The sequence below is a fragment of the Lissotriton helveticus genome, chromosome 9 (assembly GCF_964261635.1).
Source record: "Lissotriton helveticus chromosome 9, aLisHel1.1, whole genome shotgun sequence".
Lineage (NCBI taxonomy): Eukaryota > Metazoa > Chordata > Amphibia > Caudata > Salamandridae > Lissotriton > Lissotriton helveticus.
This window is the reverse complement of record NC_136070.1, coordinates 1,249,970,341-1,249,983,019: the sequence shown is the minus strand read 5'-3', so window position 1 is coordinate 1,249,983,019 and position 12,679 is coordinate 1,249,970,341. Positions and strand designations below refer to the sequence as shown.

Here is a 12,679-nt window from a genome sequence, read left to right as displayed (position 1 = left end):
CATTGTGTTCCTTGGGCCTTTCGGCTCCTACCAGGCAATTCCCTAAGCAAACCCGTCCCTTTAGGGGATTCTATAGAGAGTCAACTTATCTTCTTCCACAGAAAGCGCCCCAGTCCTTTCAGGGTAGGGGATGGAGATCAGGCAGACAGTGTGCGGGTTAGAGTGGACACTAATCCTCTCAGTCGCTCAGTCCACCAGCCTTGCAGCAACCATCCCTCAAGCTGCTTCAGCTAGCCCTTAGCAGCTCACGACCAGCTCGTAGATCCAACACTTTCTCCTGGGGTGGCGACAGATTGCATCAGACCGATGAGTCCTCCAAATCAGCCTGCAGGGTTACACTCTTCCATCCCTTTTCAACCCACCTCATTGTCGTGAGGTCCCTTGGTGCACCCACTATGGTTATCCCTCATGTTCAGTACTGTAGAAATTAAGATGCATCTGCTTTGCACTGCTGTACATTGCACATTTTCTTTCGTGCCATTATTCCGAAAACACTGCAATGTTGATTGTTATTCTTTGCTTCCTCGGATTCTGTCTGTACATACTCCAAGGTAAAATGCACTAAAGATTGCAGCGTAATGGAACAAATCTTAAAATGCACTACAGATTGCAGCGTAATGGGGCAAATCTAAAAATGCACTAATGTCGTGTAGTTCCTAGGAATCCCCAGGACCTGCGCGCTTTAGATTACCTAAACTGAGAAATTGGTGTACAAACAGACTCCGGACACTCCCACAGGATATGTCAGCCGTTGGACCAGCTAGCTCTACAGTGCCACTACCACCCCCCTGTATTCTACAGTGATGTAGGTAGTTTCTGGTAACCACTGAACATAACAAACCCTGATTCCTCAGGGATAGTGGAAAACAGTACAGTACGTTTCGTTCAGTCACTCGTGCTTGCTTATTCTCAGGAAATACACAAGATGGTGAGTGGGACGTTTTCAATAAGTATTTATTAGTCCAGCGACAATCTTGTGTAAAACATATTTGCTGCGACAATCAGGAGACTGAAGCATACAAAAGAAATCGCAAGTGCTAATATGGTAAGCAGTAGATACATTTCTACCATAGTGCTAAAAAAATGAACATAAACAGTTCAGATAAAACAGTAGCATTTGCGTACTCCTAAAATACGTGCCCAACATAATTTTGCATAAGTGTACCTAGCCTAGATATGTAGGTGTAGCATGTATATGTGCATATGTGTATGTAGCCAAGAATCCCCTAGGGAAGCTCCAACCTCATCATCTGATGGTAGAGAATGAAGAACCATGTCGATGCTCCGAGGACGACACCCCGCAAGGATTGTCATACCGCTGCATGTCGCAGATTCAGCATGCAGGACCCCGTGTCAGCGTGGAAGGAATTCTCCTTTTATTTGTAGGGGTCTTATATAGTAGATTGGTCACTCCAGGGTTTCTTCTAGAATCAATATGTTTTGAAAACAATCATAAATGTTTTGAAAATCTCATAAATGTTTTTCCAAATAAATGCGAACATGCACAGCTGGCTGTTGGCCAAGGATGAAAAAAGTGGTGACCCTTATACAGAATAGTTCTGCTGTGCCTTGGGACATGTTTATGAACGTCAGGTACACGAATTATTATAGAATATTAAAAGGCTGGTGTCGAAGAGACAGGAGCAAGCTACTAGGTAAAAGGTCACCTGTTTGGAAACGTTATTGTCGTGTGGATAGGACAATGTATGAAAATAGCAGTATACATGACAGGACTAGCCTAAAGGGCATGACACTAATGATTACAGCGATTTGGGGCAAATCTAAAAATGCACTAAAGATCACAGCGCAATGGGGCAGATCTAAAAATGCACTAAAGATTACAGTGTTTTGGTGCAAATCTTAAAATGCAGTAATTATTACAGTGTTTTGGGGCAAATCTAAAAATGCACTAAAAATCACAGCACAATGGGGCAAATCTAAAAATGCACTAAAGATTACTACATAATGGGGCAAATCTAAAATAGGCACTAAAGATCACAGCCTAATGGGGCAAATCTAAAAAATGCACTAAAGATTACAGTGGAATGGAACAAATCTTAAAATGCCCTAAAGATTGCAGCGTAATGGGGCAGATCTACAAATGCACCAGATCACAGCGCAAAGGGGCAAATCTAAAAAGGCACTAAAGATTACAGCATCATGGGGCAAATCTAAAAATGTACTAAAGATTACAGCGCATTGGGGCAAATCTAAAAATGCACTAAAGATACAGCATAATGGGGCAAATCTAAAAATGCACTAAAGATACCGCATAATGGGGCAAATCAAAAAATAAGTATTGTATTAATTTATTGATGGTTCCAATGTGAACATGTGCTAAGTGTATATACTGACGTAATGGTAGTAACTCTTAGCAGATTGTAGGCCGTCTCGCCACAGCAGCGTTCTCCTCTGGAGTAACGCTTATGGCGGTATGATGTTAGTAGTTCGTAATCTGTTATATGCACTCTTAGCACGACCGTACCTATCCTAGTATAACAATTTCACTGACAGGATATAGGTCATCGCTGCTATTTTACTGAGATAATTCTACTTCTGCCTGCAAGATCTGGTGTAACCTGTTTTTATCCATCCATGCACTCATTCTCCATCCATCCATCCATGCACTCATTCTCTATCCATCCCTCCATCCATGCACTCATTCTCCATCCAACCATCCATCCATGAATTCATTCTCCATCCATCCATCCATGCACTTATTCTCCATCCATCCATGAACTAATTCTCCACCCATCCATTCATGCACTTATTCTCCATCCATTCATGCACTCATTCTCCATCCATCCATGCACTTATTCTCCATCCATCCATGCACTTATTCTCCATCCATCCATGAACTAATTCTCCATCCATCCATTCATGCACGTATTCTCCATCGATCCATGCACTCATTCTCCATCCATCCATGCACTCATTCTCCATCTATGAACTCATTCTCCATCCATCCATGCACTCATTCTCCATCCATCCATGCACTCATTCTCCATCTATGAACTCATTGTCCATCCATCCATGCACTTATTCTCCATCCATGCACTTATTCTCCATCCATCCATGCACTCATTCGCCTTCCATCCATCCATCTATCTATCCATGCATTCATTCTCCATTCATCCATGTATCAATTAATTATCTATCTAGTCATTCTCTTATTCCTCCTTCTGTGCAGTCACCCAAAAAACGTTGACTTATTCTCACGTTCAGTCATCCTTACTACCACGAACACAAACTCCTCAATCGATCACCTACACAAAGTTGCCAATGCTTGTTTAAAAATAGATGTGCATCATGTACTTTATTTGTGTAGTTTTCCTCTGGTTTGGTAGGTGCTATTTCTAGTCTGTTGTCACAGGTTGTTGTGAGCTATTAACATCTGCTCCTTTGTTGTACTACATGATGAAAGTTGCACATTAAATGGGTCCTACCACGCCCTTTTTTCAGTCCTGTTTGAAAAAACTTGACAAAGAAGATGCTGATTGCTAGGCAGTGGGCTTTTTATGCGATGCTGCACCTTGACAAAGAAGACGCTGATTGCTAGGCAGGGGGCTTTTTATGCGATGTTGCACATTGAGAAAGAAGATGCTGATTGCTAGACAGCGGGCTTTTTATGCGATGCTACACCTTGACAAAGATGACGCTGATTGCTAGTCAGCTGGCTTTTTATGAGATGCTGCACCTTGACAAAGAAGACGCTGATTCCTAAGCAGTGGGATTTTGATGCGATGGCTGCACCTTGACAAAGATGACGCTGATTGCTAGGCAGCGGGCTTTTTATGACATGCTGCACCTTGACAAAGAAGACGCTGATTCCTAAGCAGTGGGATTTGTATGCAATGCTACACCTTGACAAAGATGATGCTGATTGCTAGGCAGCTGGCTTTTTATACAATGTTGCACTTTGACAAAGAAGACGCTAATTGCTAAGCAGTGGGCTTTTATGCGAAGCTGTACCTTGACAAAAAAGATGCTGATTGCTAGGCAGCGGGCTTTTTATCCGATGCTGCATCTTGGCAAAGAAGATGCTGATTGCTAGGCAGCTGGCTTTTTATGCGATGCTGCACCTTGACAAACAAGCCGCTGATTGCTAGGCAGTGGGCTTTTTATCTAATGCTTCACCTTGACAAAGAACATGCTGATTGCTAGGCAGCGGGCTTTTTATCCGATGCTGCACCTTGGCAAAGAAATCGATGATTGCTAGGCAGCAGGCTTTCTATACAATGCTGCACCTTGACAAAGAAGACGCTGATAGCTAAGCACTGGGCTTTTTATGCGATGCTGCACCTTGACAAACAAGACGCTGATTGCTAGGCAGTGGGCTTTTTATCAGATGCTGCACCATGACAAAGAAAACGCTGATTACTAAGCAGTTGGCTTTTTATCAGATGCTGCACCTTGGCAAAGAAATCGCTGATTGCTCGGCAGCGGGCTTTTTATGCGATGCTGCACCTTGACAAACAAGACGCTGATTGCTAGGCAGTGGGCTTTTTATGCGATGCTGCACCTTGATAAAGAAAACGCTGATAGCTAGGCAGCGGGCTTTTTGTGCGATGCTGCACCTTGACAAAGATGCTGGAACCCTTACCTAAGTGCAGAAACAGAATATTCAAGAATTCCAGGCTTTAAACTTGTTTGTACAGAAACTAATTTGGTCATTCCTATAGCTACCTAGTATACCTAGCCTACCTACCAAACATGCACTAGTCAACCTACTTCACATTACCTAGCATAACTGCCCTACAATAACTTTTGTACCTACTGTATTTACCTGTCATACTAACTTACATACAATACCTAACCTAGCATATTTAAGATATCATACCTACCAAACCCACAAAACCTACCTACCTGTCATAACTAATCTACCCTATCTGCCTAACATACTTTATCAAGTTTACCTAACCTAAAGTACCTCCCATCACTAGCCTCCCACACCTAACCTACCAACCATGCCTAACCTTTCATAACTAGCTTACATACCATACCTATTTTCCTAAGGTAACTTACTTACCTACAGTACCAAACATCCCACACCTAGTAAACCAGACCTACCTTCAGTACTTAACCTACCAAGCATACATAAGCTTCCATATTTATCATGCGTAAACTAGCATCCTAACCTACATCTACGTCTGTAGTGAGTATATCTTCCACTTGCGTCAGGTAGAGGCTTCGAGAAATAGGGCAAGTTAAGCTTATGGGATCTCTTGCTAGGACTTAAGGTACTGCTGCCTAAATCCGAAACCACAAGTATCTAACTTGAAGGACCTCTAATAACAGTGTAAGGTACTGCAACCTGCACTAGTAAGTACAGCTTGTTGCTTCAGAAGTTCATGAAAATGTGGAGGCCATTGGTTTTTAAAAGTAATTGTTAGAACCATTGGCTTTGTCATTGCTGATCTTGTTAAGCCACTCACTTTCCTTTCAACATTGTATATCATAAAAATCAAAAAGGGGTCTAGTGAATTATGTCTGAGTGGTGGAAACGCAAGTTGCCCTAGCTTCATTGCATGCACGGCCTTCATCGCAGCCATGACTAAAGTCTTCATCTCTCTTCCTTCTCCATAGGTGACAACTGTGAGGTGGACAGCAAGGTGGGCCTCTGCTTCCCTGGGGTGTGTCGGAATGGCGGAACCTGCACCAACCTGGCAGAAGGGGGTTTCCAGTGCCAGTGCCCTTCGGGGGGCTTTGAGAAACCCTACTGCGAACTCTCCACCCGCTCTTTCCCACCCAACTCCTTCGTCATGTTCAGAGGACTGCGCCAGAGGTTCCACATGAGCCTGTCCCTCTCGTAAGTCAACCTCTCACGTGTTCTTGTTACTTCAGTGTGGGCCTACAGTGGGAGTCACATGGGGTGTAGAGATATGTATGCAATGCCAGGTGTACTATAGGGGGTGGCACCTGATAAACACTGGTACCCTTGTTGCTCAAATGTGAATTTACATTGAAAAAGCAAAGACAAGAGGCATTTGGCAAAACAGGAACAGTTGCTTTAATTAAACACTATGGCAGGGAGCACAGTTACAGAAGTGGGTCTGAGAACTGTCTCAAAGTACAATCGATTTGAGCGCCATTAGATACATTACTTGAAGCATCATAAAACAATTCCTAGATCCTTTTTAGGAAGAGGAATGTGGGCCTATTCATGGAGTCTTAAATTACTCCCACCTGATAACCATTGCAGGTGGATCCCAACCATGTGTGGACACAGTGAGGGCTAGTGAGTAACGTGTCCAGATGTCTGGCACGGGCATCGCATGATCACTGCGTGTTCTGTGTCCTGATTGTCTTACTGTTCCTAACTTCATGTGGCATCTAACTTTATGGTGTTTTGTAAATGCGCGCCTCTCTGGCCATGTGCGCATTATTGAGGCCAATCCCCCCCAGACCATTGTGGTGCAGCTACGTATCAGTGGAATGAATCATGGTTCTTCCTGTTCGCACGTTGGTTCTGCTGGTTACCTGCCACCCCACCTTTGATCCGTAAATCAGTTGTCTCATGCCTAGGTCACAGGACCTGCCTGACCATGTATTTCTGACTCAAGGTTGATGGAGATGTCATAGCGGGTGATAGCCAGCTGGTTTGTGGATTTTCATATAAGTTAAAGTACTGCACCACAGAGGTCTTTCTTGGTACATATTGCATGGTACCCTCACAGTAGGCATTGATAAGGCATGGTATACGTAGCAGCCAGCACCGATATCTGATTGTCTTTGTGTCCTTAATGTAAACTTCTATTTGCAGGTTCTAGGATCCCTTCCTTCTGCCACCCCCTCCCTCCCCCCCACCCTCCCCCCTGCCCCCGCTCCCTCGCCTCGATCCACCGGACACTACAGAACGTTCGGAAGCCCGGGAACTCTGAAATTAGTTTTTTGATGATCCCAATTCGACTTCCCCAGCTCGGGCTTTAAACTTATATGTAACAAAACTGGCATATTTGTAAATTGCACTTTATCTCTTTGGAAGGTTTCTTGGAACTATCGACAGCTATGTCCTTATTGTTTTTATTTATTTAATATGTAAGATCACACAGAATCTTACGATAAACAATTCATTTTTTAAAACCATTAAAAGAGAAAATGAATCAATAAAAGAAACAAGTTGATAACTAATAATATAGATTTACAGTATCAGCTTTATATATTAAATTCTGGCAGTCTTTGGCCTTTGGGCAGCGCTTTGTCCTGGATTGGTTCATGTTTGCCTGATGGTGTTCCATCCATCCATCTTCCTCCCTTTAGATCCTCTTATAACCCTGTCCTTCACGGTGTTCCTACGAGGTCTTCTCTGGCTCCGACTCTGTGTAATTTAGACCTTAGTCCTTCGGTCAGCCTTATTCACTCCTGCAGTCTAATCTCCAATAATTCTTCATGTATCAAATGCAATCTGATACTATTGTTTTTAAAAGTTGTTCTTAACGCATCTTAACTTCTTTAAATCGCTTGTCTCACTCAGATATAGCTTTTTTAGTAATGCTTTTTTTGGAGAATCTGTACTAACATTGTAAAGATTTGTATTAATCATACAATAAAATTGTCACTCCTGTGATCTTGCGTTCATGACATACGCTAACTACACTCAGACCCCGCTCCAGCTAGACTCATCGGCAGTTGCCACTCCTGTTTACTTTTGGTCCCACTTGCTGTAGGTTGTTGAATGGATGCACTGTAATTCTCTTAAAAACACTACAGACAAAGCTGAGCTCATAGTCGGCAAGGAGGCTTCTGGGTGGTCCCCCTCCCGGTGAACTGTCCCTACTGCAGTACACAGAGTCAGGAATTTACAGCCTCTTCATTCATCATGCACCTGAAATGTGGTCTTCAAACTTTCTAGACTGGGGGATCTTGGCACCAGGTTGATGCCAGAGTGCTTCAGTTTCACTTGGAAAGAGCAGGCTGCTTTCGAGCTGTAGATCATACAATGGAAGTCATGGATGCCAGCTTGAAAGTATCCTGTGTTTTAAAATGTTAGGATATTTGTGAGATTTCAACACCTTAAAGATTTCAGCCTCATCCAACCAGGACAATACAGCACTGTTGCCTTTTAAAATCCAATGTGTTTTGCCCTGTACATAGAGACACTGGTAGCCAAGTCTTCTTTATTGGTTCTATGTCAAGGTAGCATCAATCTTAGTCCAGCCAGCTCTGGTAAAGTACTAATCATGTACCAGCCCCACCAGGAGCAGCCTCCCTGCTGCTCAGCCCATCTCCAACTGTCCCCACTCATCCACTCAGGCACCCAGGCATTCCACGCTTCAGTCACACCAACATTCCGTATCCAACTCACACTCTGGCTGAGCAGCTAGGAGGACCTAGGCTGATTACATGTAGATGTAATACTGAGGATATAACACAGTGCCTATCTCTAAGGCGGCGACCTAGTCCACACCCAGCGCTTCATGTAAGCTGGTGATTGCATGTGGGGCCCACGGCCACTTGTTTTTGGGACCAAGACTTATTTTTCATTTATCAGCCTTTGATCCAGAATACTGGAGATAGGGGGAAGGAGGGGGAAGAGAGGGACTGAAAAATAGTGAGAAAGGGAGAAAGGAGAGATGAAGAAGAACCTGCAAGAGTGAGATAAAGGGACAGGGAGTGTAGGGTGTTGGATGAACGAGGCATGTTCGAGGCTAGCTGCGGGCTTCTGAACAAAGCGTTGAGCACCGGCACTATATTTTACAAATGAACCACTGGCTGCATCTCTGGCAGCTGTAAGAATTACTGCTCAGATGCATCCTCCACAGAGGGTGCCATTTTCCGCCAGTGAGGTCCACGCTATGGATCCTTCTGACTCCTGGTTGGGGAGGAGGAGAGCAGGATGAAACTGTAATGAAAATGTCCCTTGAGGGTGATTCTTAACTTCTTGCTCACCTTCCTATACAACACTATCCGTCCACCCCCGTGTTTACTTTGCATTTGAGACAAATTTAGGCGATGGGTTGGAAATGTTGATGACGCATGGTCAAAGCGCAAAATTTGTCAACTTTTTTTATAGCTTCTTTTGCTCCTCCCTCTGACTGTAGTCCATTCCTAATTGCTTTCAAGGGATGGAGGCTATTATTAAGAATCCAATTGGTGGTGATTTCTCCTACACAAGCTTCACTGTGTCTGTCGTAGAAAATGTGTCGCTACCTGACTTTAACTTTGTGCCTCTCTTTCTCTTGCTGCCTCCAGAACTTCAGTGTATTTCGATCACTGTGTTCATTGTTATGAAAGCTACAGTAGATCCTATGCGTACATTACTTATCTCATTATTTATTTTCAATCCCATACACTTATAAGGTTCCACTTGGGCCAGTGCCATGGGCAGTGGCTGGATTGAGTTTCCTTTAAATATCATGGGAAGACGTGGACCTCCTCTGCGGGCCTCGACTTGGTTAATGGCTAAGCTATCGGCAGCCATTTTGCCGGGCGGAGTAGACAACAGCGAGCTTGAACTTTCTTTGTAAGCATTGTTCCGCGGTTCGTGGGTTGTGTTTCTCTGCTGCATAGTTTGAGGGTCCCAAAGGCTGGAGCGGAAGGCAATAGAACAATACCTCAGTGGACAAATCAGCCCCGGCACCTTCATTCTCCACTGTACTGGCCCCCGAGTCCTTTCCCCGCCGCATGCCCGGTGCATTGACACCGTTGCATGGATCTGAGGCGTTTTACTATTGACTGATGTGATGAGCTACTGAATTGAAGTATTGGATGAGAGGCTGTAGCCAGTTGTGTGGCCTTTTGTCTACTGTTATTCAATCAAATAGCTTTTGAAGATGAGTGTTGCCTTACTATGGTTTCAGTATAATGCAGTATGCGGAAACTCAATGTAGAGTATTATTAGGAGGCACTGGCTCCATCTCTGTCGCTTTGAGCTTGAAAGAGCTAAGGTGGGTCTATGAAAATATTGCTGTCGCCAGTAGGGTGTCACAGTATCCATAGCTGTCCACGTCTGTTCTCCCCCAATCCCTGCTCTGGCCAGAACACCAGTGAACACGTATACATTACCAATAGTACTAAAAGGGGCTTGCAAAGTGCCATCATCTGGTCGCTGAGGCTGGATGTCACCAGGGACCAGATATCTTTTTGTGATCTTCTTACATCCTACTGTGCCTCAGTGTAATCTGCCGAGGGCCACCAAAACTGTGACTACTTTGGAGGCTGGGGAGCCGCCGACTCGGTTCCTGCAGAGACCGGTTCAACTGGTCCTTATTGAAGACCGCTAGGATCCATTGATTTCAAATTGATAACATGTTACTGGGTAAAGAGCAAACTCATGGCTTATTTCCTAAATTTGAGGTGATCTTCAGATACACGAATGGATAGACAACTGCACTCTTAAAGCCAGGATCTCAAAAGTGCATCTTCTTTCATGAGGTTTCTCTGCTACGAAGGAACTACCCTGAGTAGACCAAAAGAAAAGAAATGGAATGTTTGTGGGGAGGTAACAGGATTTTGACTTCTTGCATCTGCCCTGTTGGTAGTAGGGTCCTATCTACATCACATAATAATTTGTGCTTGTTTCTTGAATATTGAAAAAAGCTAGAGGGAAACGAAGGCTAAAGAATCTCTTTCCACCAGCAGCAGTCCAGGAGCAGGTGAGCTGCAGTGTCTGAATGTGCTTGGAGTGTGTTTAACAGTTTGAGTCCTAGATCCATTAAACCAAACAGTCTCCAAGAAACAGAGAAACATCTAAGCACTCTTTAGTGCGGCTGTCTCCCAAGTTACCCTTGGTCCTGTTTGTAAAGATTAAGGCCTGCACTCAGAAGGCTGCCTGAAACAGCCTTCAGACCAAATGTCTAACTTTAGTAGTAGTAAAGTTAAACTTTTGGTCTAAGTTAGAGTTTTGGTCTAAAGTTAGACCAAAAGTCTAACTTTAGTACTCGTAAATGCCCTTTGTGAATACCAAAAGTCATAAAGTTAGACTTTCGTCTCAGATTAATTCTGTGAATCGGACCCTGTGTGAGTGTGTGCGATGTTACCTACCGTGTGTGATCAGTGGAATGTTACCTCCTGTTTGTGTGATGTGTGCAATGTTAGATGTTGTGTGTTTGAATTTGAAGCTACATCCTTTGTGTGTGTTTGTGCTAATTCCAGTGTGTGTGTGTTGAGTGCTATGACCTTCTGTGATGTTACTTCCAGTATGAGTGTAATGTTACCTCCAGAGTGTGATGACTGCAGTGTTGCCTTCGATGTGAATAATAAGGGCGAAGTTACTTGCAGTGCCTGATAAATTCCAGGTTTTATATTTGTGATGAAAGCAGTTAATTACCTTCTTGTGAGTGATGATTGTGGTTTTACCTCCTGTGTGTGTGTTGACTGCATCCTGTGTGTGTGTGTGAAGTTACATCTATTGCATGTGAGGGACAGCGATGTCGCCTCGTGTGCTTGATGAGGGCTGTGTTACTTCCCTCAGTGATGTTACGTCACTTATTTTATGAGTGTGATGTTATATCCCAGGTGCGATGAGGGTGATGTTACCCCTTGTGTGTGTGTGTGTGTGTGATAGTAGATCCTTTGCATGTGAAGAGTACAATGTTGCTTCCAATGTGTGATGAGTGCAGTGTTACCTTCCAGGTATGATGTATATGATGTTACCTTCCATGTATGAGGTATATGTTACCTTCCAGGTATGATGTATATGATGTTACCTTCCATGTATGAGGTATATGTTACCTTCCAGGTATGATGTATATGATGTTACCTTCCATGTATGAGGTATATGTTACCTTCCAGGTATGATGTATATGATGTTACCTTCCATGTATGAGGTATATGTTACCTTCCAGGTATGATGTATATGATGTTACCTTCCATGTATGAGGTATATGTTACCTTCCAGGTATGATGTATATGATGTTACCTTCCATGTATGAGGTATATGTTACCTTCCATGTATGAGGTATATGTTACCTTCCATGTATGAGGTATATGTTACCTTCCATGTATGAGGTATATGTTACCTTCCATGTATGAGGTATATGTTACCTTCCATGTATGAGGTATATGTTACCTTCCATGTATGAGGTATATGTTACCTTCCATGTATGAGGTATATGTTACCTTCCATGTATGAGGAATATGATGTTGCCTTACATGTGTGATGCTTGGGATGTTACCTCCCATATGAAGGATGAGGGCTATGTTCCCTCTGCAGTGTAGTAAATTAGATGTTTCATACTTGTGATGAAGTCAACATAATTTCCCTTCCTGTGCGTGATGAGTGCTGCATTACCTCCTGTGTGTGCGATGGCTGCAGTGGCACATCCTCTGTGTGTGTGTGTGCGTGTGTGTGTGTGCGCGTGTGTGTAAATGTAGTAAATGTAGTATACTTGTAAAGCGCACAGCTGCCCCAGCAACGGGGCGTCCCGGCGCTGTATAACTCTGGGGAACCCGTCCTGGCTTTCCCTGTGGGATGGTCCCTGCTGGGAGTCCCCAAGGTGGAGCCAGGCATCCCCGGAATTGGTGGGGCCGTTGTGGAGATTAGGCAAGCTAATGCCCAGAGTTGCCGAGTGTGATCCCTGATTAGAGTAAGCACCGAAGCGAGAATTATCGAGTCCGCTGACCCAAGTCCACGACCCTGCCGCGTCGGGAATTGAACCCTGGTCCCGGGCCGACTTCTGCTCCCGGGTCTGCCGCCTCTAACCAGTGAGCCACACTACTCCACTGTGTGTGTGTGTGT

The 12,679-nt window shown here is 44.0% G+C and overlaps 1 protein-coding gene across 1 annotated transcript in view; it reads left to right on the top strand.

Moving 5' to 3' along the window:
- CELSR3 (cadherin EGF LAG seven-pass G-type receptor 3) overlaps positions 1 to 12,679 on the top strand; it is a 786,585-nt gene that overhangs the window by 466,990 nt on the left and 306,916 nt on the right. Inside the window, exon 3 of the mRNA XM_078661784.1 lies at positions 5,587 to 5,809. Within this exon, the coding sequence (XP_078517910.1) occupies positions 5,587 to 5,809 (223 nt within the window). The remainder of the gene's footprint in view (positions 1 to 5,586; positions 5,810 to 12,679) is intronic.